This window comes from Carcharodon carcharias, chromosome 15 (genome assembly GCF_017639515.1).
Source record: "Carcharodon carcharias isolate sCarCar2 chromosome 15, sCarCar2.pri, whole genome shotgun sequence".
Lineage (NCBI taxonomy): Eukaryota > Metazoa > Chordata > Chondrichthyes > Lamniformes > Lamnidae > Carcharodon > Carcharodon carcharias.
This window is the reverse complement of record NC_054481.1, coordinates 75,835,994-75,861,423: the sequence shown is the minus strand read 5'-3', so window position 1 is coordinate 75,861,423 and position 25,430 is coordinate 75,835,994. Positions and strand designations below refer to the sequence as shown.

At 43.7% G+C, this 25,430-nt stretch overlaps 1 protein-coding gene across 7 annotated transcripts in view; it reads left to right on the top strand.

Annotated features, from left to right (window-relative positions):
• The window catches only part of alg1 (ALG1 chitobiosyldiphosphodolichol beta-mannosyltransferase), an 86,716-nt gene that overhangs the window by 23,306 nt on the left and 37,980 nt on the right, over positions 1-25,430 (top strand). For 6 of the 7 annotated variants that reach the window (XM_041205951.1, XM_041205950.1, XM_041205949.1 and 3 more), the window contains 3 exons: positions 8,040-8,150; positions 9,295-9,416; positions 25,255-25,293. In XM_041205951.1, the coding sequence (XP_041061885.1) occupies positions 8,040-8,150; positions 9,295-9,416; positions 25,255-25,293 (272 nt within the window). The remainder of the gene's footprint in view (positions 1-8,039; positions 8,151-9,294; positions 9,417-25,254; positions 25,294-25,430) is intronic. The other variant, XM_041205952.1, reaches the window with a different exon arrangement.

Genomic DNA, 25,430 nt, shown 5'->3' with positions numbered 1-25,430 from the left:
CTCTTAAGTGCATTGACAGGCAGAGGGATCTGGGTGTACAGGTCCACAGGTCACTGAAAGTGGCAATGCAGGTGGATAAGGTAGTCAGGAAGGCATCTGGCATGCTTGCCTTCATTGGCAGGGGTATTGAGTATAAAAGCTGGGAAGTCATGCTGCAGCTTTATAGAACCTTGGTTAGGCCACACTTGGAATATTGCGTGCCATTCTGGTCATCACATTACCAGAAGGATATGGAGGCATTGGAGAGGGTGCAGAGGAGGTTTACCAGGATGCTGCCTGGTCTAGAGGTTATTAGCTTTGAGAAGAGGTTGGACAAACTCGGATTGTTCTCACCAGAGCGACGGAGATTGAGGGGTGACTTGATAGAAGTTTACAAAATTATGAGTGGCATGGACAGAGTAGATAGAAGCTTTTTCCCAGGGTAGAAGAGTCAATTACTAGGGGACATAGATTTAAGGTGAAAGGAGAAAACTTTAGAGGAGATTTGCGGGGCAAGTTTTTTACGCAGAGGGTAGTGAGTGTCTGGAATTTGCTGCCAGAGGAGGTGGTGGAAGCAGGTACGATAGTGGTGTTTAAGAGGCAACTTGACAAATACATGAATAGGATGGGTATAGAGGGATACGGACCCCGGAAGTGCAAAATGTTTTAGTTTGACAGGCAATATGATCGGCGCAGGCATGAAGAGCTGAAGGGCCTGTTCCCATGCTGTACTTTTCTTTGTTCTTTCTTTGTTCTTTGTACTGAAGACTTGTGCTCCAGAACTATCCATGCACCTAGCCAAGCTGTTGCAGGACAGTTATATCTTCCCAGCAATGTGGAAGATTGCCCAGGTATGACCTGCCCTCAAAAAGCAGGACAAATCCAACCCAGTCCCTTTAGTCTACTCTCAATAATCATACAAGGGTATGGACATACGAATTAGGAGCAGGAGTAGGCCATTCAGCCCCTCGAGCCTGCACTGCCATTCAAAAAGATCATAACTGATCTGATTTTACGTCACTTTCCTTCATACCCTGTTTACCCTTTGACTCCCTTGTCAATCAAGAGTCTATCTGACTCACCTTAAAAATATTCACTGACCCTGCCTCCACTGCTCTCTGGGGAAGAGAGTTCCACAGACCTATGACGCTCTGAGAGAAAAAAATTCTTCTAATCTTCTTCTTAAATAGGGAATCCATTATTTGGAGACAACTTATTATTAAATTGTCCCCTAGTTCTAGTCTCTTGCATAAGGGGAATACTGCAAAGGCTATGGGCCCTGACAATATTCCAGCAATAGGACTGAAGACTTGTGCTCCAGAACTTGCCGCACCCCTAGCCAAGCTGTTCCAGTACAGCTACAACACTGACATCTACCCGGCTATGTGGAAAATTGCCCAGGTGTGTCCTGTGCACAAAAATCATGACAAATCCAACATGACCAATTACTGCCCCATCAGTCTACTCTCCATCATCAGTAACATAATGGAAGGGATCATCAACTGCGCTATCAAGCGGCAGTTGCTTAGCAATAACCTGCTGACTGACACCCAGTTTGGGTTCCGCCAGGACCACTCAGCTCCTGACCTCATTACAGCCTTAGTTCAGACATGGACAAGAGCTGAACTCCCCAGGTGAGGTGAGAGTGACTGCCCTTTATATCAAGGCCGCATTTGACCGAGTGTGGCATCAAAGAGCCCTAACAAAACTGGAGTCAATGGGAATCATGGGGAAAACTCTGCTGGTTGGTGTCATGCCTGGTACAAAGGAAGACGGTTGTGGTTGTTGGAGGTCAGTCATCTCAGCTCTAGAACATCACCACAGGAGTTCCTCAGGGTCGTGTCCTCGGCCCAACCATCTTCAGGTGGTTCATCAATGACCTCCCTTCCAACATAAGGTCAGAAGTAGGGATGTTTGCTGATGTTTGCACAATGTTCAGCACCATTCGTGACTCCTTAGATACTGAAGCAGTCCATGTCCAAATGCAGCAGGACCTGGACAATATCCAGCCTTGGGCTGACAAGAGGCAAGTAACGTTTGTGCCACACAAATTTCAGGCAATGACCATCTCCAACAAGAGCGAATATAACCATCACCCCTTGATGTTCAATGGCATTACCATCACTGAATCCCCCACTGTCAACATCCTGGGGGTTACCATTGACCAGAAACTAACTGGATTGTAAAAGCCATATAAATATTGTGGCTATAAGAACAAGTCATAGGCTAGGAATTGTGTGACGTGTCACTCACCTCCTGTCTCCCAAAACCTGTTCACCATCAATAAGGCACAAGTCAGGGGTGTGATGGAATATACCCCACTTGCCTGGATGAGTGCAGCTACCACAACACTCATCAAACATAACACCGTCCAGGACAAAGCAGCCCGCTTGATTGGCAAACATTCACTCCCTCCACCACCGTCGCACAGTAGCAGCACTTTGTACTATCTACAAGATGCAATGCAGGAATTCACCAAGGTTCCTTCAACAGCACCTTCCAAACCATGACCACTACCATCTAGAAGGACAAGGGCAGCAGATAGATGGGAACACGACCACCTGGACCTTCCCCTCCAAGTCATCCTGATATATATCGCCGTTCCTTCACTGTCGTTGGTTCAAAATCCTGGAACTCCCTTCCTAACAGCACTGTGGGTGTACCTACACTACATGGACTGCAGTGGTTCACGGACCCAGGTCACCACCACCTTCTCAAGGGTGACTAGGGATGGGCAATAAATGCTGGCCCAGCCAGCGGAGCCCACATCCCGTGATTGAATTTAAAAAACCACATTTTTGTGCGTGTGGAGTCACACGTAGGCCAGACCAGGTAAGGATTGCAGATTTCCTGCCCTAGGGGCATTAGTGAACCAGTTGGGTTTTTACAACAATTAACCATGCTTTCATGGTCATCATTATTGAGAGTAGCTTTTAATTCCAGACTTATTCATTGGCACAAAACCAAACAGCAGATGTTAGGAAGGAGGACATTGCAGAGTTGACAAAGCTGGCTGCGTCATTGTTGTTTCCGGTGTCCAGGTCAATGCCTGGTGGTCAGTCTAGTTTCATTGCTTTTTGACTTTTCTGTGGCCATTTGGTACAACTGAATGGCTTGCAAATCCATGTCCCTGAAACATTAGCCTGGTTCTGGATTATTAATCTAGTGACATTTTATTGCACCAATGTTTCACCATATGTCAATATGATTATGTCCTTTCTTAAGTAAGGAGACACAGTACTCTAGATCACCAATTCCCTATAGAACTGGAGTAAAACATCCCTACTTTAGTATTCCATTCCCCTTGCAATAAACACTAACTTTCCATTTGCCTTCTAGTCACTTGCTGTAACTGCATATTAACTTTCGTGATTCGTGTATCAGGACACCCAGATTCTTCTGTTCTGAAATCTCTCCCCATATACGTAATATGCTGCTATTTAATTCTTCCTGCCAAATGGACAAGTTCATATTTTCCCACAAAAGTGATGGAAGTTGTTGTCGATAGTGCTATCAAGGGGCACTTATACAGCAATAACTTGCTCACTGATGCTCAGTTTGGGTTGTGCCAGGTCACTCATTTCCACACCTCATTACAATGTTGGTCCAAACATGGACAAAAGAGCTGAACTTGAGAGGGCAGATAAGAGTGACTGCTGTTGACGTCAAGGGCCTAGCAGAATTGAAATCAAAGCAAATTATGGGCAAAACTCTCCACTGGTTGGAGTCATACCTAGCATGAAAAAAGATGGTTGTGATTGTTAGAGGTCAGTTATCTCAGTTAAGGACATTGCTGTCCTAAACCCAAACATCTTCAGCAGCTTCATCAATGACCGTCTCTCCACCACAAGGTCCGAAGTGGGAATGTTCGTTGATGATTCTGCAATGTTCAGTACTATTTGCGACTTCTCAGATACTGAAGCAGTCTGTGCCCAATTGCAGCAACACCTGGACAATATTCAGACTTGGGCTGATAAGTAGCAAGTAACTTGCACACCAAACAAGTGCCAGGCAATGAATGAATATTTCCAACAAGAGAGAACTAACTATCTCCCCTTGATAATGAATGGCATGGCCATCGCTGAATCCCCCACTATCAACATCTGAAATTGAATTGGACCAGCCATATAAATACTGTGGCTATAAGAGTAGGTCAGAGGCTGAGAATTCTACAGCGAGTAACTCACCTCCTGACTCCCCAAAGTCTGTGCACCATCGACAAGGTACACGTCAGGAGTGTGATGGAATACTCTCCACTTGCCTGGATGAGTGCAGCTCCAACAACACTCAATAAACTTGACACCACCTAGAACAAGTGTGCTTGATTGGCACCCCATCCACCACCTTAAACATGCACTCCTCCCACTGGTGTACATTGACAGCAGTGCGTACGACATAAATACTTCACTGCAGCAACTTGTGAAGCATCCTTTGACAGCACCTTCTAAACCTGTGACCTCTACTACCTAGGGGGAGATGGGTGGCAGATGCATGGGAACACCACCACCAGTAGGTTGCCCTCAGAGCCACACACCATTCTGACTTGGAACTATATCATCATTCCTTCACTGTCTTTAGGTCAAATCCTGGAACTTCCTCCCTAACAGAACTGTGGGTGTACCTATACCACATGGACTACAGCGGTTCAAGAAGGCAAGGGCCTTTAAGGATGGACAATAAATGCTGGCCTAGCCAGTGATGTCCAGATCTGAGAGAGAATGAATTTTTAAAAAAGTACAATTTCCCAGTGGATCTTTTACTATGACATTACTGATTAACTGTGCCTCATTGCACAATACTAGATCTGAAATAGCTTTAATCCCCAATTAGTTCCACAAATTGGCTCCAGAAAATTGCCATGATGTCTACAAACTCAGTTTCCAGACCATCTTTGTTAATTTGATCGGTCCAGTCTATATGAAAATTAAGTTCCCACACATTGCCTTTGTTACAAATATTTTTTTGTTTAATGCTCTAACAATATATATGCTGTTATGGGGCTTATAAACTTCTTGCACCAGCATTTTCTGACCCTTGCTATTCCTAATCTCCACCCATACCTATTCTATCCCCTAACCCTAACCCCCCCAACTCCATGCCTTCAGGAATTGGAAGGGCGGGAGGGAGGAACTCAAGAAAATTACAATCACCAGGGAAATGGTACAGAGAAAATTGTTGGAGCTGCAGGCTGACAAGTCCCTGGGTCCTGATGGGCTTCATCCTAGAGTCTTAAGGAGCTAGTGAGAAAGTTGATGCATTGATTTTAATTTTCTAAAATTCCCTAGATTTGGAGAAGGTTCTGTTAAATTGGAACGCTAAAGCAAACTGGTAAATAGATTAAGGGATAGACAATGGAGATGCAGTGACATTTGGATATTTCAGAATACACAGAATAAATACATTCCAACAAGAAAGAAAAATTTCAAGGGGAGGACCCACCAAAGTGGTTAGCTAAAAAAGTTAAAGATAGTATCAAACAAGGAGGTGATGGCGTAGTGGTATTGTCGCTGGACTAGTAATCCAGAGACCCAGGGTTTGAATCCCACCACGGCAGATCGTGGAATTTCAATTCAATAAAAACCTGGAATTAAAAGTCTAATGATGACCACAAAACCATTGTCTATTGGTTCACTAATGTCCCTACATGTGACTCCAGACCCACAGCAATGTGCTTGACTCTTAACAAGGATGGTCAATAAATGCTGGCCAAACCAGCAACACCCACATCCCATGAATGAATAAAAAAAACTTAAGGAAAAAGCATATAATTACGCAAAGATGGGTGGCAGGTCAGAGGATTGAACAGAGTATAAAAACAGCAAAGAATGATTAAAAGATTAATAAGGAGGGGAAAAAATATAAAGATAAGAGTTTCTAGAGATTTTTTTAAAAAGTTTAGCAAAGTGAGCGTTCATCTCATAGAAAGTGAGTCAGCGCAATTATGATGGAAAATAATGCAGGTGTCTAGATTCTTAATAAACAAGGGGGTGAAAAGTTATCAGGGGTGGGTGGGAACGTGGAGTTGAGGTTACAATCAGATCAGCCATGATCTCATTGAATGGCGAAACAAGCTCAAGGGGCCGAGTGGCCTACTCCTGCTCCTAATTCGTATGTTTGTATGTATGTAAGTACAGCCAACCTTTCTCATACCTCCTCTCCATCAATTCTTAGCTCAACCAGTATCTTAACTACTACCTCATTCACTTTAATCTGGGCAGCATCTTCTTTCTTGATAAAGACGGATGCAAAGTGCTAATTTAGTACCTCAGCCAGGCACTCTGCCTGCTTGCACAAATCTGCTATTTGGTCTCTAAACCAACTATAATCCTGCTTTAACCATCCTCCTTCGGCATATATACCTATAGAAGACTTTTGGATCTGTTTTATGTTGGCTGGCAGTCTCTTCATTCTCTCTTTGCTGCTTCTGTTTGAACTTTTTTATATTTATCCTGGTTCTGTCTTGTATTATCAACCTGGCATCTTACACAACCTTTTATAGCTTCATCTTGCTCCCCATTTTGTCATCCAGGGAGCTCTGGATTTATTTGCCCTACCCTTCACCCTTGCGGGAATGTACCTCGACTGTACCCAGACTATCTTTTCTTTAAAGGCAACCTATTGTTCAGTTATAGTTTTGCCCACCAATTTTGATTCCAATTTTTTTGGGCCAGATCTGTTCTCACCCCATTGAACTTAGTCCTCCCCAATTAATTCTTACTCTGGATTGCTCCTTGTACTTTCCCATAGCCTGCATAAACCCAAGCTGTCACTCTCCTGTACATCTTCTGACACTGATACTTGATCCACTTGGCCTACCTCTGCCCCAGAACCAGATCCAGATCCAGAACCAGCAATGCCTTCTCCCTCATTAGACCGGAAACACGTTGATCTGGAAAATTCTCCTCAACATGCTTCAGTAACTTTTCCCCTCTGTCTACTTAGACTATCCCAGTCTATACTGGGATAATTAAAGTCCTCCATTATAACTACTCAATAGGTATTGCAGCTCTCTGTAATTTGCTCGCAAACTTGTTCTTCTCTGTCTTTCTCACTAGTAGATTGCCTTTGAATTATATCCAGTAGTGTAATGGTATTTCTATTGTTCCTTAGCTTTAACCAAATACAGCCTGCCTTTGACCCTTCCAGCATATCATCTCTCTCTCTCTCTCTCTCTCTCCAGCACTGTAATATTCTGCTTAATCAATACCGCCACCCCCTTTCTTTTTTTAACCTTGCTTACCTTTCCTGAACACCTTGTGTTCAGGAATTTTGAGTACCCAGCCCTACCCTTGTTTTGACGCAGCTCTTGTTATCACCACAACATCAAATAGCACAACATAGCAACCTGCATCTGCTGACCAATCTAATTTATCACAATCTGTTCTGCATACATGTTTCATTGCATTTCCTCTTATTGCATATCCTGTACGATGATGCCAGCTGCTGCTCAAGCTCTGAAACATATGGTTCAAACTGCTGCAACTGATGACACTTCCTGCCCATGTGGTCATCCAGGACATGAGAAGCATCCTGGAGTCCTACATGGAACAGGATTTGCATTCCACTGCTCTGTGGCATCCTTTCATGACTCGGTTAGATTATGAACTGACTTAACACAAATAAACTTAAGACTCAAATAAATAAACGCTCACCAGCTACTCGCCAATCAGCTGCTTGCATCAGCTAAGCTGTGGCCTTGGTTACACCTCAATAATAGCTAGTACATCTCATTCTTCCAAACTTATTATTTGTATTTATTTGTCCTTTTTTTTGCATTATTTGTTCATACATTCCACTCAAACCTGCCTCCACTCCTTTTGAATGTTGATCTTGCATTCTTACCTGGTGTTCCTTGTGCTCCATGGATAGATTCCGTTTTAGCTTGTTATTTCCAAGTTAAGTACAGGCATATCCTTATGTCCTATAGTTCTTTAGAGGAAAAACATAGTTCAGTCTTATAATGATTTTTCAGCTGATTATGCAAGCAACTGGTTATCCTTATGTTATTGATGAGTTTAATATGTTGAATATATTAGAATTAAAAATGTTTTCTATCACAGGGCAATTACGTTATACGACCGTCCATCCCCCATTTTTAGAGAAACTCCTCTAGAATTGCAACATGAACTGTTTAAGAAGCTTGCTAATGATTTTGCCCCATTTAAAGGAAGGTATGCTTTATATTTTTGCTATAAAATGTTAAAATATTGTAACCGGAAAAACAACTTTTTTGTATTAAATTTTATTTCAAAAACGTTGAAATCAAATACAGAAAATTTCCACCGGTGATGTGACTGACATTTTCTAAATCAATTTTGCAGGAAGTAAAGCTATTTAATGAACTTACCTGGAAAAACTCAGCAGGTCTGGCAGCATTGGTGGAGAAGAAAAGAGTTGACGTTTCGAGTCCTCATGACCCTTCAACAGAACTAGGTGAATCCAAGGAGAGGGGTGAAATATAAGCTGGTTTAAGGTGGGGGGAGGGGGTTGTGTGGGGGGAGGGAAGTGGAGAGGGGTGGTGTGGTTGTAGGGAGAAGGAAGCAGTGCTGGAGCAGATAATCAAAAGATGTCACAGACAAAAGAACACAGAGGTGTTGAAGTTGGTGATATTATCTAAATGAATGTGCTAATTAAGAATGGATGGTAGAACGCTCAAGGTATACCTCCAGTGGGGTGGGGGGAGCATAAAAGATTTAAAAATATTTAAAAATAATGGAAATAGGTGGGAAAAGAAATATCTATATAATTTATTGGAAAAAACAAAAGGAAGGGGGAAGAAACAGAAAGGGGGTGGGGATGGAGGAGGGAGTTCAAGGCCTAAAGTTGTTGAATTCAATATTCAGTCCGGAAGGCTGTAAAGTGCTCTACCATCCATTCTTAATTAGCACATTCGTTTAGATAATATCACCAACTTCAACACCTCTTGTGTTCTTTTGTTCTTTTGTCTGTGATATCTTTTGATGATCTGCTCCTATCACTGCTTGCTTGTCCCTACAACCAACACCCCCACCCCCCACCCACCACCTTAAACCAGCTTATATTTCACCCCTTTCCTTGGATTCACCTAGTTCTGTTGAAGGGTCATGAGGACTCGAAACGTCAACTCTTTTCTTCTCAGCCGATGCTGCCAGACCTGCTGAGTTTTTCCAGGTAATTCTGTTTTTGTTTTGGATTTCCAGCATCCGCAGTTTTTTGTTTTTAAGCTATTTAATGATGCAGTTTGGAAATAGTTTTACAATATTTTCATGATTGAGATGAATGTGTGATTTGATATCGTAGGAGGTATAAAAACTGAAATTTTTCATATGGAATTAGGAGTGAATCCGTGCATTCTGATTTGGAACAGACGGCCTTTACAGAACTGAATATTAGCACTGGCAATGTCACCCGTATCCAAGGAAGACCTGCATTACTACTTAGCAGTACTAGCTGGACAGGTAAATCAGATTTTTTTCTTTAAATAACCAATTTTAGTGCACTCATTTCGGCACTTGTTAATGTACATAAATGTGATGGCTGTCACTTTAAGATCAGTTCGACCGAGTAGGGGTCACGTGATTTGTTCAGCCAATGTGTAGCCAGCGCAGGGGAATAAATTCTACGTGAGGAGTTTCCTAGGAAATGGTTGTATGAGAGGCTGGCTAGATACAAGCAGCTACAGAAGCTATTGTGTAAATAAAGTTTGTTTTGTTTGGCTAAGAAGCCTCCCAGCACGTGTTTCTATATTTGGAAATGAGGAAAAACTATCCTGGCGCTGTCCCCTGCCTGTATCTGTGAGTATAGTGTTTAGTCGACGACTGTGAATAGGAAATTATTTTACTCACTGAGATGCCTCTTTTAGGCCGGATACACCCATTCGACTCCTCTGCAGAGGAATGGGGTCAATACATCAAGCGCCTTGGATTCTACTTCCAACTGAATTAAATCACTGATGAGGGAAATGTTAGGTGATCCTCCTGAGCGTTTGTGGAAGCCAGTCTGATCTGCAGCCTTACTGCTCCAAGCGCACCTGACTCCAAATCATTCAGTGAGTTAGGTGGATCTACTTAAGGGTCATTTCCAACAGAAGCCTTCGGTCATAATGCAATGTTTTAATTCACGAGTGAGAGCCCCGGGGGAATCGATCGTAACATACATTGTGAAACTCAAACAATTATAAGATTTTGATACGCCCCTGAATGATATGCTGTATGATTAATTAGTCTGTGATTTGTGTAACGATGCCATACAACGTCGGTTGTTAGTGAAAGTTGAAATTGATTTCAAACGCGTGGTGGAGATTTTGCTCTCAATGGAGAGCGCTGAGGCACATGCATTGGAACTGTAGGGCATGTTAAGTGGCGCCTACACCAATTAGGGCAGGAACCGGCAGCCAGCCATTGCACCAAGTTGGCCGAAGCCACTGGAGAAAGAGAAACCGTTCCAGTAAGCTACATAACTAAAAGATACAGTGAAAGCAGTCGGGCAGTGATTCCTAAGGTCCAATGTTATCATTGTGAGAGTAACCACAGTCCTGAATCTTGTCAATTTAAGGAGACTGAGTGCCAATATTGTGGGGGGGGGGACAAAAAGTCAAGCCAGGTGTCACCATAACACTCTTATGTATATGGGAAGCCTCTAAATATGGAAGTGGATACAGGTACATCAGTCACTGTGATGGGTGAGCACACATTGCAGCATTTGAGAGGGGTGCCCAGCCTTTAAATTTAGAGAGCACTTCAGCCAAGTTGAAAACTACATCGGAGAAGAAGTAAAGGTGAGGGGTACAACCATTGTACCTGTAAGCTATGGACAGCAGTCTGCCCAGCTCTTTATCGTAGTAGGGTTGGGTGAAGGACCAAGTCTTCTGGGCCGTGACTGGGCTGACATTTTCCAGGACATGCGGACTGGCAGAATTGTGCTTTCCAAAATGAATTAGGCAACATTAAGAGCTTACAAGCCAAAATTTACGTGGATCCGGAAGCCACTCCCCAACTTTTCAGAGCTAGACAAGTACCATATGCTCTGTGTAAGAAAGCGGATGCTGAACTAAAGAGGCTAGAAGAACTAGGTATTATCCAGCCGCTTCAGTTTTCGGAATGGGCTGCACCCATTGTCCCTGTTTTGAAGCCCAACAAGACTATCCATATTTGTGGTGATTACAAACAAACCATCAGTCGGACCACAAAGCTGGACAACTATCCTCTTCGCGAATCGAAGATCTTCATGCAAAACTGGCTGGAAACCAGTTATATACCAAGCTGGACAGGAGTCATGCTTATCAACAGCTTGAGTTAGATGACAGTTCCCGAGGATATGTCATGATAAACACCCACAAAGCCCTTTTTCAGAACATGCGCCTACCTTTTGGTATCTCATCAGCATGTGCAATATTCCAATGCAGAATGGAGAGCCGACTACAGGGGCTGCCACAGGTTGTGGTATACCTCATGATATACCCATCACTGGGGCCACGGAGGCAGAACATCTGGCAAATTTAGAAGAGGTGTTAAAAAGTTTTCAGAAGGCTGGAGTCTGCTTCAAGAAGGAAAAGTGCCCTTTTCATGCCAGGGAGGTGACTTACCTGGGCCACAGGATCAATGCTCAAGGGTAACACCCTGTCGAGGAGAAAGTCAGAGCCACAAAAGAAGCGTCTTCCATCACAAACATGTCTGAACTTAAATTGTTTCTAGGAATAGTCAATTATTATGGGTGTTTTTGCCAAATCCACCCACTGTGCTGGCCCCCTTACACGCCTTACTAAAGAAGCACCACCGCTAGCCTTGGGGAACTCCTCAGGAAACAGCTTTCAACAAGGTGAAGCAATTGCTGTAGTCTTCAAACCTACTTGTACACTTTGACATAGCTTTCGGTGTCAATAAGTTCTATCGATATCTACATGGGAGACATTTCCTTATTGTTTAAGCCCACAGGCCACTGTTGGACCTTTTTAAGGAGAACAAAGCTATTTCACCAATAACCTCTGTGAGAATTCAGAGTGGGCATTGATTCTGGCCGCATATGAATACAACTTCAAACACCACCAGGGGTACGTATTGCGAGTGCAGACGCTGTGAGTTGCCTGCCCTTGAGCGAAAGTATTTCATGTATTACAAATACCTGGAAAAACTCAGCAGTTCTGGCAGCATATGTGGAGAGGAGCACAGTTAACGTTTCGAGTCCGCATGACTCTTCAACAGAACAAAGAAAAAATAAAAAAGGGGTGAAATATAAGCTGGTTTAAGGGGTGGGGGGGGGTGGACAAGAAGGGCTGGATAGAGGGCCAGTGGTAGGTGGAGATAACCAAAAGATGTCACAGACAAAAGGACAAAGAGGTGTTGAAGGTGGTGATATTATCTAAAGGAATGTGCTAATTAAGGGTAGAAAGCAGAACGAGTAAGGTACAGATGGCCCTAGTGGGGGTGGGGTGGGGTGAAGGAATCGACAAGGGCTAAAAGGTAGAGATAAAACAATAGATGGAAATACATTTAAAAATAATGGAAATAAGTGGGAAAAGAAAAATCTATATAAATTATTGGAAAAAACATGTATATTACATGTATATCTATTCCTCAGGAAATTGTCTTGGCCCTAAACTTTTTGGATATGCTGCTAGTCTGTGTGAAACAAATCAAAACCTGGACCAGTCAGGATCCACTGTTAACTGGAGTGCAAGATAAAATCCTTACGGGATGGGGAAGTGAGACAGTTTCAGAGGACATAAAACCCTACTCCATCTTTGAATATGAACTTAGTTGTCAAGATGGTATTGTGCTATGGGGCGTGCAGGTGGTCAATCGTGGAGCAGCTACTAATGGAACTACACAATGGCCAGCCTGGTATCTCAAAAATGAAAATGCTAGCCAGGAGTTATGTATGGTGGCCTGGAATCGACATTGATATTGAAAACCTGATAAGGGACTGTTAGCAGTGCCAATTGCAGAAAAATCTGCCAGCCACAGACCCACTACACCCTTGGGAATGGCCTGGCCGGCCATGGGTCTGTATCCATGTCGATTAAGTAGGACCATTTCTGGGTACGATGTTTCTCCTCGTAATTGATACACGCACTAAGTGGATCAAAATTTTTCAGGTGAAGACACGGACATCTGTGGTGACCATTGAAAAGCTGTGGCACTTGCAACTCGTGGTTTGCCTGAAGTAATCGTGTCCGATAATGGGGCAGTGTTCATGAGTGTCGAATTTCAAAACTTCACCGCTCTCAATGGTATAAAGCGCATAAAGACAGCGTCCTACCACCCAACAGCAAATGGCTTAGCTGAGCGAGCCATCCAAATTTTTAAATTTGATATGAAAAATGCATCGGGTGGATCTTTAGCAAGAAGTGTCTCACGTTTTCTGCTGAGTTACCGGATCATCCCACACGCAATGATAGGCGTTCCTCCTGCTGAACTGTTCATGAAACGTCGTCTCAGAACGAGGTTAAGTCATGTGTTTCCAAATCTGCAGGACAGGGTTGAGTCAAGTCAGTGCAATCAGAAGAAAGGTCATGATTCTCACAGTAGAGCTAGGGAGTTCTCAACTAATGAAAATGTGTGCGTGAAAAACTTCAGTAGCATTCCTAGGTGGGTTCCTGGAAGGGTGGTTTCTGAGACCAGACCCCTTTCATATTAAGTAAGGATAGAGGGACGGATCATTTGGAAACCGGTTGACCACTTGAGGGGTAGAAGAGCACTTCTGCAGTCATTGTTGCCACCAAGCATTGGTGAATCTGTGTGCACTGAAAATTCTGGTCAACCTGTAATAAACGTTAAGAACACCCCTGTGGAAGTTAATGATAATGAATTGTATGCACCAAAGGAGGCATCCGTTAGTACGATTCTGAAAATGTTGATCCAGCAGAAGCCTCAGAACCTGTCAGACTACACCGCTCGACTATTAACTATGGGGTCTATTGTATGTATTATGCAATTGAAGTCCGGGCTAATGACATATGTAATTATTTCTAGAATTCAGAAAATTCTTGGTTCAATTGTATAAAGCAATTGTTAACTGAAAAGATGTACAAAGGAGCTAAGGGGGAAGGAGTGTGATGACTGTCACTTTAAGATCAGTTCGACCGAGTGAGGGTCACGTGATTTGTTCAGCCAATGTGTAGCCAGTGCGGGAAATAAATTCTAGGGGAGGAGTTTCCTAGGAAATGGTTGTATGAGGGGCTGGCTAGATACAAGCAGCCATAGAAGCTCTTGTGTAAATAAAGTTTGTTTTGTTTGACTAAGGAGCCTCCCAGAGCATGTTTCTACAATAGCTATGCTGACATTAACATGATGCAGGAAAAGTTGGTGAGAGAAGAATAGCAAAAGAGAGTTGGAGTATGAGGGCTAGAGAGATGGTTGAATAGAAAATAAATGTATGTAGTAGGCGCAATGGGGAAGGGTCACTGCCTAAGACCTTTCTGCCACAGTGCACTGGGGGACTGGGAACTGTAAAGAGCCCCTCAGTCTGTACAGATTAAAATGTATGTCTGCCAATGATTGAAATATTCATTGTTTTTTCTGATACACCTTGTGTTTTCAGTTTGTAAAAGTTGAACCTTTGTATTTTTGTAATGGTGATTTAAAAAGTTTCGAAATGTTTTTGAAGATTTATGAATAAAGTATATTTTTGCAAAAAAAAATAATAAATGTATGTAGTGACACGGACGATATTGCCGTCTTCTGCTCAGATCCGCTGTCGGTGCGCAGACTGATCAACATCTGTGACCAGTTCGAACTAGCTTCAGGAGCCAAGGTAAATCGTGGCAAGAGTGAGGCCATGTTCTTTGGGAACTGGGCTGACCGATCCTTTGTCCCCTTCACCGTCAGGTCAGACGGCCTGAAGGTGCTGGGGATATGGTTCGGAGGGACAGGGGCATGCGTTAGCAACTGGAAGGACCGAGTGGCTATGTTGAAAGAAAACTGGGCATGTGGGAGCGACGCTCCCTCTCTATTGCAGATAAGAACCTGGTCATCAGGCTTGAGGCACTCTCGCTGTTGCTGTACATGGCGCAGGTCTGGCCCATTCCTCCTTCCTGCGCAATGGCGATCACCCGAGCCATCTTTTGCTTTATCAGGAGGTTGAAAATGGATCGTGTTCACAGGGATATGATGTACAAGCCACCAGATAAGGGGGAAAGAACGTGCCCAACATCGCTCTCATGCTGATGGCCACCTTTGTGTGTGGCGACATCAAGTTGTGCATAGACCCTCAGTACGCAAACACCAAGTGTCACTACGCGTTGAGGCTTTACCTGTCCCCAATGTTGCGAAGGATGGGTCTGGCCATGCTGCCGCGGAACGCTCCAAGTAGTCAGACCGTGCTATACCACCTGTACCTCGTGGAAAGATTTATGCAGCGAAACGCCTTTTGACCACAAGTCCACCAGGCAGTAGTCGGCACGTAACGTCCTAGGGGCCCTGAGGGAAAAGGAGATGGTGGATCCGGTTGGATGGTTCCCTGAGCAGGCTGTAAAGTCATTTGGCAGCACCAGGATGTAGCTTGGCTGGTGGTGAGAAAGGCTCTCCCCGTCAGATCCTTCCTACATGACAGGAGTCTCATCCCTTCTGCACGTTGCCCTTGAGGTGGCTGTGGTAGGGACGAGACAGTTGATCACCTCCTTGTGGAATGTGCCTTTGCAAAGAAGGCCTGGAGAGAGATGAAGTAATTTTTGTCAGGGTTCATCCCGAGCAGTGACACAAGACTCTGGGTTCTACAGGCTGTTCCCAGGGACACACGCCGAGACAAACATCGACTGCGGCTGGAGGATCATCAACTCAGTGAAAGACACTCTTTGGTCTGCCTGAAACTTGTTGATCTTCCAGTGCAAAGAGTTGTCTCCAACCGAGTGTTGCAGACTGGCACATTCCAAGGTCCAGGACTATGTGCTGAGGGACGCACTAAAGCTTGGGGCAGCCGCCGCAAAGGCGCAATGAGGAAAGGTCTGAGCCTTTCTGCCATAGTGCACCGAGGAGCTAGGAATTGTGTAGGGCTGTACGACTCACAAAGATTGTATGTAGTGAACACTAAATGTCTCATAATTGTATTGAAGCACCTCAGAGTGCAACATAATGTATGTCGATAACTCCAATACCATTGCACTGTCTGTAATGACCATATTGAAATGACTAATATACATTGATTGTGTTGAAGCACCTCATGATCCATGTGTAAAAGTTGAATCTGATTGTACTTTTTGTGGTGGCCATTTAGAAATGTTTTGTAATGTTCTTCCAGATATTTTATGAATAAAATATATTTTTCCAACAATAAATTAAGAGGAAAAGGAAAAGTTTACAAGGTTGTGGAAAAGTGGGCATTGGAATTAATTGGATAGCTCTTTCAAAGGACTGACACAGGCTTAGTGGGTTGAATGTCATCCTGTGCTGTAAGATTCTTTAAAAGCAAAATGCCAAGCCTTTGATGGCTTCTCTAGGTGCAGATATTAACAACATTAACCTGTTAATTTTTTTAATATCTGTATCTTTGGAATCTATCTTAAGATCACTAAATGATGTCTATTAGCTTTGCAGGGATCTTTTGAGACAAGAAAATATGCATAGTTCACATGTTAACGTTTTCGTTTCCTGGAAGAAAACTGCCCTTGACTGCCCTTTGCTTACATTATGAAAAATACCTAACATTTGCTGAACAAGATGGAGTAAAATTACGAAGCAGTCATACCTAGAGACAAATATTCTTCAAATTACCAAAATTGCATGATGTCCCTTGAGATTTTACTGCAGTACATACAACTTTGTGGACAGCACTGCCACACAATGGCTAGATAATGTAACTGCTGTCAGTAAATAGACCTAGGCAGAATTTGAAGTAAAATTATCAACCTTAAAGTGCCTTAGATCTGATTTACAAAATGTTTCAATAGTATTGAAAACATTTGGTTCCTCCATCTTTTGTTTTAAAAAAGTGTGTGTCTATATAACGTTGCGGACTCGAACGCAAGTTCTGTCGAAGGGTCATGAGGACTCGAAACGTCAACTCTTTTCTTCTCCGCCGATGCTGCCAGACCTGCTGAGTTTTTCCAGGTAATTCTGTTTTTGTTTTGTCTATATAATATTGCCAAGTGAGCATAAAATTGTTGCATGAAAATATGTGCAATTGAAGCTTGTCTTGGGTATTATGATTGTATAATATCTTCTAAGCAACTAACATTTACAATGTTGTACATCAGGGCCTGGAGTTCCTGCAAGTTTGTGCTGTTTCTTTTAATGCAATTTGCCTAAAAGCTTCAAATCAGCACACACAGTCATTGCATTTCCAAGTTGGGTGGCTGTGACTGGTGGGGTGCTGCAAGAATCAGTGCTGGAGCCTCGGCTATTTATAATTAATGACTTGGATGAAGAGACAAAGACTTTGTAGGATTGCTGATGATACAAAGCTGAGTGGGGATGTAAGCTATGGGGAGGATACAATGAGGCTGCAAAGAAATATAGACAGGTTAAGTGAGTTGACATCTAGATGGCAGATAGAGTATAATGTAGGGAAGTGTGAAGTTATTCACTTTGGTCGAAAGAATAGAAAAGCAGAATATTTTTTGAAAGGTGTGAAACTTGTTAATGCTGATGTTCAACAAGATTTGGATGTGCTCAAACAATGAGCGCAGAAAGTTAGCACAGAGCTGCAGCAGGCAAACGGCATGTTAGCTTTCATTGCATGGGGATTGGAGAATAGGAATTAAGAAGTCTTGCTACAATTGTACAGGTCTTTTGGTGAGACCTCACCTGGAATATTGTATGTAAGGAAAGATATAAATAAGTAGGAAGAAACTTAAGCAAGGAGTCAGGAGGGCTAAAAGGGGTCATGAAAAGTCACTGGCAACCAGGATTAAGGAAAATCCCAAGGCCTTTTATACATATGTAAAAAGCAAGAGGGTAGCCAGGGAAAGGGTAGGCCCACTCAGGGACAGAGGTGGGAATCTGTGTGTGGAGCCAGAAGAAATGGGAGAGATACTAAATGAATACTTCTCATCAGTATTCACCAAAGAGAAGGACTTAGCGGTCGATTTGTCAAAGGAAGAGTGTGTAGATAGTCTGGAACATGTTGAGATCAAAAAAGAGGAGGTGTTAGGCGTCTTGAAGTATATTAAGGAGGATAAGGCCCCAGGGCCAGATGGGATCTACCCCAGAGTACTGAGGGAGGAAAGGGAGGAGATTGCTGGGGTCTTGACAGAAATCTTTGTATCCTCACTAGCTACGGGTGAGGTCCCAGAGGACTGGAGAATGGAGAATTTTCTGAGTGGAGAGCTGTGACTAGTGGAGTTCCGCAGGGATCAATGCTGGTACCTTTGCTGTTTGTAGGATACATAAATGATTTGGAGGAAAATGTAACTGGGCTAATTAGTAAGTTTGCAAACGACACTAAGGTTGGAGGAGTTGCAGATAGTGAAGAGGATTGTCAAAGGATACAGCAGGATATAGATCGGTTGGAGACTTGGGCGGAGAAATGGCAGATGGAGTTTAATCCAGACAAATGCGAGGTAATGCACTTTGGAAGGTCTAATACTGGTAGGAATTATACAGTAAATGGCAGAACCCTTAAATGCATTGACGGGCAGAGGGATCTGGGTGTACAGGTCCACAGGTCACTGAAAGTGGCAACGCAGGTGGATAACGTAGTCAGGAAGGCATATGGCATGCTTGCCTTCACTGGCAGGGGTATTGAGTATAAAAGCTGGGAAGTCATGCTACAGCTGTATTGAACCTTGGTTAGGCCACACTTGGAATATTGCATGCAGTTCTGGTCGCCACATTACCAGAAGGATATGGAGGCGTTGGAGAAGGTGCAGAGGAGGTTCACCAGGATGCTGCCTGGTCTGGAGGTTATTAGCTATGAGGAGAGGTTGGAGAAACTTGGATTGTTCTTACTAGAGCGATGGAGATTGAAGGGCGACTTGATGGAAGTTTACAAAATTATGAGTAGATAGTCAGAAGCTTTTTCCCAGGGTGGAAGAGTCAATTACTAGGGGACATAGATTTAAGGTGAGAGGAGAAAACTATAGAAGAGATGTGTGGGACAAGTTTTTTACGCAGAGGGTAGTGAGTGTGTGGAATTTGCTGCCAGAGGAGGTCATGGAAGCAGATACGATAGTGGTGTTTAAGAGGCAGCTTAACAAATACATGAATAGGATGGGAATAGAGGGATCCGGACCCTGGAAGTGCAAAATGTTTTAGTTGTCGGGTAATATGATCGGCGCAGGGTTGGAGGGCTGCAGGGCCTGTTCCTGTGCTGTACTCTTCTTTGTTCTTTGTTCTTTGATAAACTTGCATTGGAGGTGGTACAGCAAATGTTCATAGATTGGTCCCTGGGATGAGGGGGTCGTCCTAGGATGAGAGGTTGAGGAAGTTGGGTTTATATTCTCTGGCATTTAAAGAATGAGGGGCGATCTCATTGGACCATATAAGATTCTGAAGGGGATTGAATGGTGAACGCTGAGAGGTTGTTTCTGCTGGTCGGGGCATTTAAAACATGGGGGTACAGTCTCAGGATAAGGGGCCAATCATTTAGGACTGAGATGAGGAAAAATGTCTTCGCTGAAAGGGTTGTTAATCTTTAAAATTCTCTACTCCAGAGAGTTGTGGATGCTGCATCATTGAATACGTTTTAAGGCTGGTATAGACAGATGTATGGTGTCTCAAGGAATTAAGGGATATGGGGACCGGGTGGGAAAATGGAGAAACCCAAGATCAGCCATGATCATAGTGAAGGTGTTGGTGGCGGCGGCAGAGTGGTATTGTCACTGAACTAGTAAACCAGAGGCCCAGTGTAATGCTCTGGGGACATGGGTTCAAATCCCACCTCGGCAACTGGTGGAATTTAAATTCAATAAAAATCTGGAATTAAAAGTCTAATGATGATCATGAAGCCATTGTCGTTAAAACCCATCTGGTTCACTAATGACCTTTAGAGAAGGAAATCCTTACCTGGATGGCCTCCATGTGACCCCAGGCCCCCAGCAATGTGCTTTACCCATAAATAGCCAAGTTACTCAGTTGTATTGAACTGGTACAAAGTCTAAAAGGAATTAAACCATACAGACCACTGGGCATCAACTTAGGGACTGGAAATGACAATGGCAAACTCAGCCCTGTCGACCCTGCAAAGTCCACCTTAGTAACATCTACCAAAATTGGGAGAACTGTCTCATGGACTAAAACAAAAACAGAATTACCTGGAAAAACTCAGCAGGTCTGGCAGCATCGGCGGAGAAGAAAAGAGTTGACGTTTCGAGTCCTCATGACCCTTCGACAGATTGGATTTCCAGCATCCGCAGTTTTTTTGTTTTTGTCTCATGGACTAGCCAAGTTACAGCCTGACAAAGTCATCCTCACAGAATCATACCTTACAGAAAATGTCCCAGGCACCACCATGACCATCCCATCAGCAGGACAGACCCAGCAGATATGGTGGCACAGTTGGGAGGGAGTTGCCCTGGGAGCCCTCAACGTAGACTCTGGCCCCCATGAAGACTCATGGCATCAGGTCAAATATGGGCAAGGAAACCACCTGCTGATTACCACACAAGTCCCCCACTTCAGCTGATGAATCAGTGCTCCTCCAAGTTGAACACCACTTGGAGGAAGCACTGAGGGGTGGGAAGAGTGCAGAATGTACTCTGGATGGGGGACTTCAATGTCCATCACCAAGAGTGGCTCAGTAGCACAACCACAGATCGAGCTGGCCAAGTTCTAAAGATTATAGCTGCTAGACCCGGATCTAGACCGGCTGAGGGAACCAAAAAAGGGAAAAACATATCTGACCACCTCCTCACCAACCTGCCTGCCGCAGATGCATCTGTCCATGACAGTATTGGTAGGAGTGACCACTGCACAGTCCTTGTCCCCATCTTCACATTGAGAATACCCTCCATCGTGTTGTGTGGCACTCCACTAGACACTGTGGGCCATCAGCAGCAGCAGAATTGTACTCAGCACTGTGGGTGTACCTACACCACATGGACTGCAGCAGTTCAAGAAGGCAGCTCACCACCATCTTCTCAAGGGCAACCAGGGATGGGCAATAAATGCTGGGTAGGCCTAGGTAGCGAAGCCCACATCCCATGAATGAATTAAAAAAACTCCACAATCTGTAACCTCATGGTCCGGCATATACCCCACTCTAACATTGCTACCAAGCCAGGGGATCAACCCCCGTTCAATGAAGAGTGCAGGAGGGCATGCCAGGAGCAGCACCAGGCATACCTTAAAATGAGGTGTCAACCTGCTGAAGCTACAACTCAGGACTACTTGTGTGCCAAACAACGTAAGCAACAAGTGATAGAGCTAAGCAATTCCACAACTAACAGATCAGATCTGAGCTCTGCAGTCCTGCCACATCCAATCGTGAATGGTGATGGATACTTAAACAACTCACTGGAGGAGGCTCCACAAATATCCTCATCTTCAATGATGGAGCAGCCCAGCACATCAGTGCAAAAGACAAGGCTGAAGCATTTACAACCATCTTCAGCTAGAAGTGCTGAGTGGATGACCCATCTTGGCCTCCTCCGGATGGCCCCTAGCATCACAGATGCCAGCCTTCAGCCAATTCTATTCACTCCATGTGATATCAAGAAATGGCTGAAGGCACTGGATACTGCAAAGGCAATGGGCCCTGACAATATTCCAGCAATAGTACTGAAAACTTGTGCTCCAGAATTTGCCGGGCCCCTAGCCAAGTTGTTGCAGTACATCAACACTGGCATCTACCCAGCAATGTGGAAAATTTCCCAGGTACGTCCTGTACACAAAAAGCAGGATAGATCCAACACGGCCAATTACTGCCCCATCAGTCTACTCTAGATCATCAGTAAAGTGATGGAATGGGTCATCAACAGTGCTGTCAAGCGGCACTTAGCAAAACCTGCTCATTGATGCCCAGTTTGGGTTTCACCAGGGCCACTCAGCTCCTGACCTTAGTACAGCCTTGGTTCAAACATGGACAAAAGAGCTGAGCTCCCGAGGTGAGCTGTGTGACTGCCCTTGACATCAAGGCCACATTTGACCGAGTGTAGCATCAAGGAGCTTTAGCAAAACTGGAGTCAATGGGAATTGGGGATAACTCTCTTCTGGTTGGAATCGTACCTAACACAAAAGAAGATGGTTGTGGTTGTTGGAGGTCAATCATCTCAGTTCCAGGGCATTACCCCGAAGAACTCCTGCAGTGGTGTCTCACACCCAATCATCTTAAGCTGCTTCATCAATGACCTTCCTTCATAAGGTCAGAAGTGGGGATGTTCGCTGATGATTGCACAATGTTCAGCACCATTCACGATGACTCAGATACTGAAGCAGTCCATGTCCAAATGCAGCAAGACCAGGGCAATATCCAGGCTTGGGCTGACAAGCAATATTTGCACCACACAAGTGCCAGGCAATGACCATCTCCAACAAGAGAGAATTTAGTCATCTCCCCTTAACATTTAATGGCATAACCATCGCTGAATCCCTCATTATCAACTTTCTGGGGGTTACCATTGACCAGAAACTGAACTGGACCAGGCCTATAAATACTGTGACTACCAGAGCAGGTCAGAGGCTAGGAATCCTGGCACATCCAATCGTGAATGATGAGTAACTCATCTCCTGACTCTCCAAAGCCTGTCCGCCATCTGGAAGGCACAAGTCAGGAGTGTGATGGGGCCCTCTCCACTTACCTGGATGAGTGCAGCTCCAACAACATACAAGAAGTTTGACACCATGCAGGACAAAGGAGCCTGCTTCATTGGCACCCCATCCACAAACATTCACTTCCTCCACCACCAATGCAAAGTGGTAGCAGTGTGTACCATCTACAAGATGCACTGCAGGAACTCACTAAGGCTCCTTAGGCAGCACCTTCCAAACGCATGACCGCTACCATCCGGAAGGACAAGGGTAGCAGCCACATGGGACCGCCACCACCTGGAAGTTCCCCTCTAAGCCACTCACCATTCTGACTTGGAAATATATCGCTGTTCCTTCACTGTTGCTGGATCAAAATCCTAGAACTCCCTCCCTAACAGCACTTTGGGTGTACCTACACCACATGGACTGCAGCGATTCAAGATGGCAGCTCACCACCACCTTCTCAAAGGTAACTAGGGATGGGCAATAAATGTGAGCTTAGGCCAGTGAAGCCCTCATCCCATGAATGAATGTAAAAAAGCAGTCTTGTTGGGCCATGTGGTGTATTCCTGCACTTATTTCTTGTGTAGAATTTCAATGCAAACTATGTCCAGTGCTGCTAAGCTTTTTGTGATATGACGCACTAGCTTAAAAAGCATAGCACTAGAAATCACTTTGCCCAAAAAACTGGCCAGCTCCCAGATTGATTTGGTCATCATTGAGAGTTTCCCCTAATTGTGCCAGTTCGTGGGCCTTTGAGGAGTTTCTAAAAATTAAGATGGTTCTTATAGATGCAAGGGCACTAAATCTTTTGAACTTTTAAAAAGATTTACTAAGGTAAAGGCCATTGTATCCCAAAATAACAAGTAAGTAGCTCTGTGTAGCTTATTAAAATCATTCTCAGTTATTGGCAATGGGGCTACTCACAGGTGAATGAGACATTGATTAAAAATGCATTTTTTTGTGCGTTTCCACCTGTTTTAATCAAGTTCTAAAATGCTGCTAAATTGTGCTAGTTCATGGCAGGCTTTACTATTTTATGACCATTTGCAATAAGTTTGAGTGGAAACTTCAAGAAAATCACCCTTGTGATTGACAAAGAGGTGGAAACTCTACCTCAATATGATATAAACAACTTTGCAAATGTTTGTGTAACTTGGTACCTTGCTTTAAACGTCTATGTAATTCAGCTGTAAAATCTCAGTTTGACTTCGCAATATTTGATCAAACGTATTTTTCTTCAGAATAATGATGCTGTATTATAGATTTTAGGTGTCCAGTTTGTGGCCCTAGAGCAAATATGGTCTTGGCAGTCCAGACCTTAATGTCTAAACAACTCAATCCTTTTTGCATTTATCTTTATTTGCTTGTTTGTTTTGTAAATTTTATGGACTTGGTGGTTCACAGAGGCTACATTTAGTACTAAAATAAGAACAAAAAAAAGCTGGAAAAAGTCAGCATTTCAGGCAGCATCTGTGGAGAGAAACAGAGTTAATGTTTCAGGTCAATGACCTGTCATCAGAACTGAAGAAAGATGGAAATGTAAGCGTTTTTAAGCCAGTGGAAGTGGGTGTGGGGGTGCGGGTGCAGGAAGAATAAAAGAGAATCTCTATGATAGGGTAGAGGGCAGGGAAGATTAAATAAAAGATTTCATGATGCAACAAAGAGAGTGGTAATAGGGTATAGCAAAGAGACAAAGTTCGTTTCCAAATGAGGTGTGAATGGCTACATAAGAAACCACCTGAATGCAACATGAAGGGATAAAGAGAGTAACATGACAAGACCAACTCCGCAAAACAAAAAAGGAGAATAAAAAAAAGCATTGAACAAAGTGGAGGCAGAGACTATGATCTAAATGAACTCAATGTTGAGTCCAGAAGGCTGAGTGCCTAGTTGAAAGACATGATGCTGTTCCTTGAGCTTGCGTTGAGCTTCACTGGATCACTGCAACAGACCCTGGACAGGAAGGTCAGAGTGGAAGCAAGTTAGGGAATTAAAATGACAAGTGACAGGAAGCCCAAGGTTGTACCTGAAGACTGAATGGAGGTGCTTTGCAAAGCGGTCACCCATTTGTGCTAGAGACCACATCATGAACTGTGAATACAGTATACTAGACTGAAAGAAGTGCAAGTAAATCACTGTTTACCCAGAGGGAGCGTTTGGGACCTTAGACAGTGAGAAGGGAGAAGGCGTAAAGGCAGGCGTTGCATCTCCTGTGCTTGCATGGAAAGGTGCCATAGCAAAATGAGGGGTGACTGAGGAGTGGACTAGGGTGTTGTGGAGGGAACAGTCCCTATGGAATGCTGAAAGGTGAAGGATGGGAAGATGTGATTGGTGGTTGCATCACACTGGGGCTGGTAGGGGGTGATCCGTTGAATAGGGAGGCTGGTGGGGTGGAAGGTGAGAACAAGAGGAACCCTCTTGTGGTTCTGGGAGGGAGGGGAAGGGGTGTGAAATGGATCGGACATTTTGGAAGGCCCTGTCATCCAAATTTAGTACTGTTGGTGCATAAAATGCTGAAGCAAAAATTTCAAATCGGTTCACATCATTAATTTAAGACCTATGTTAATTCTTGTAAAATGAATTAAAACTTGCTGTGTGCCTCCTGATGAAGTGGGAGACAGCACCTTAGATACTTCTGATTTCAGCCATTAATTAAATACTCTTTGATTTTCAGAGGATGAAGATTTCTCCATTCTGTTGAAAGCCTTGGAAGGTGGGTTTCAGTTAATCTGTAATTTTTGTGGTTTAAGTGTGCACCATATTCTTATCCTTGTGTTAAAAAATTCTATGAATAATACATATATGCAAATATTAATTGGATAACTGCTTCACCATGAATATAAAATTAAT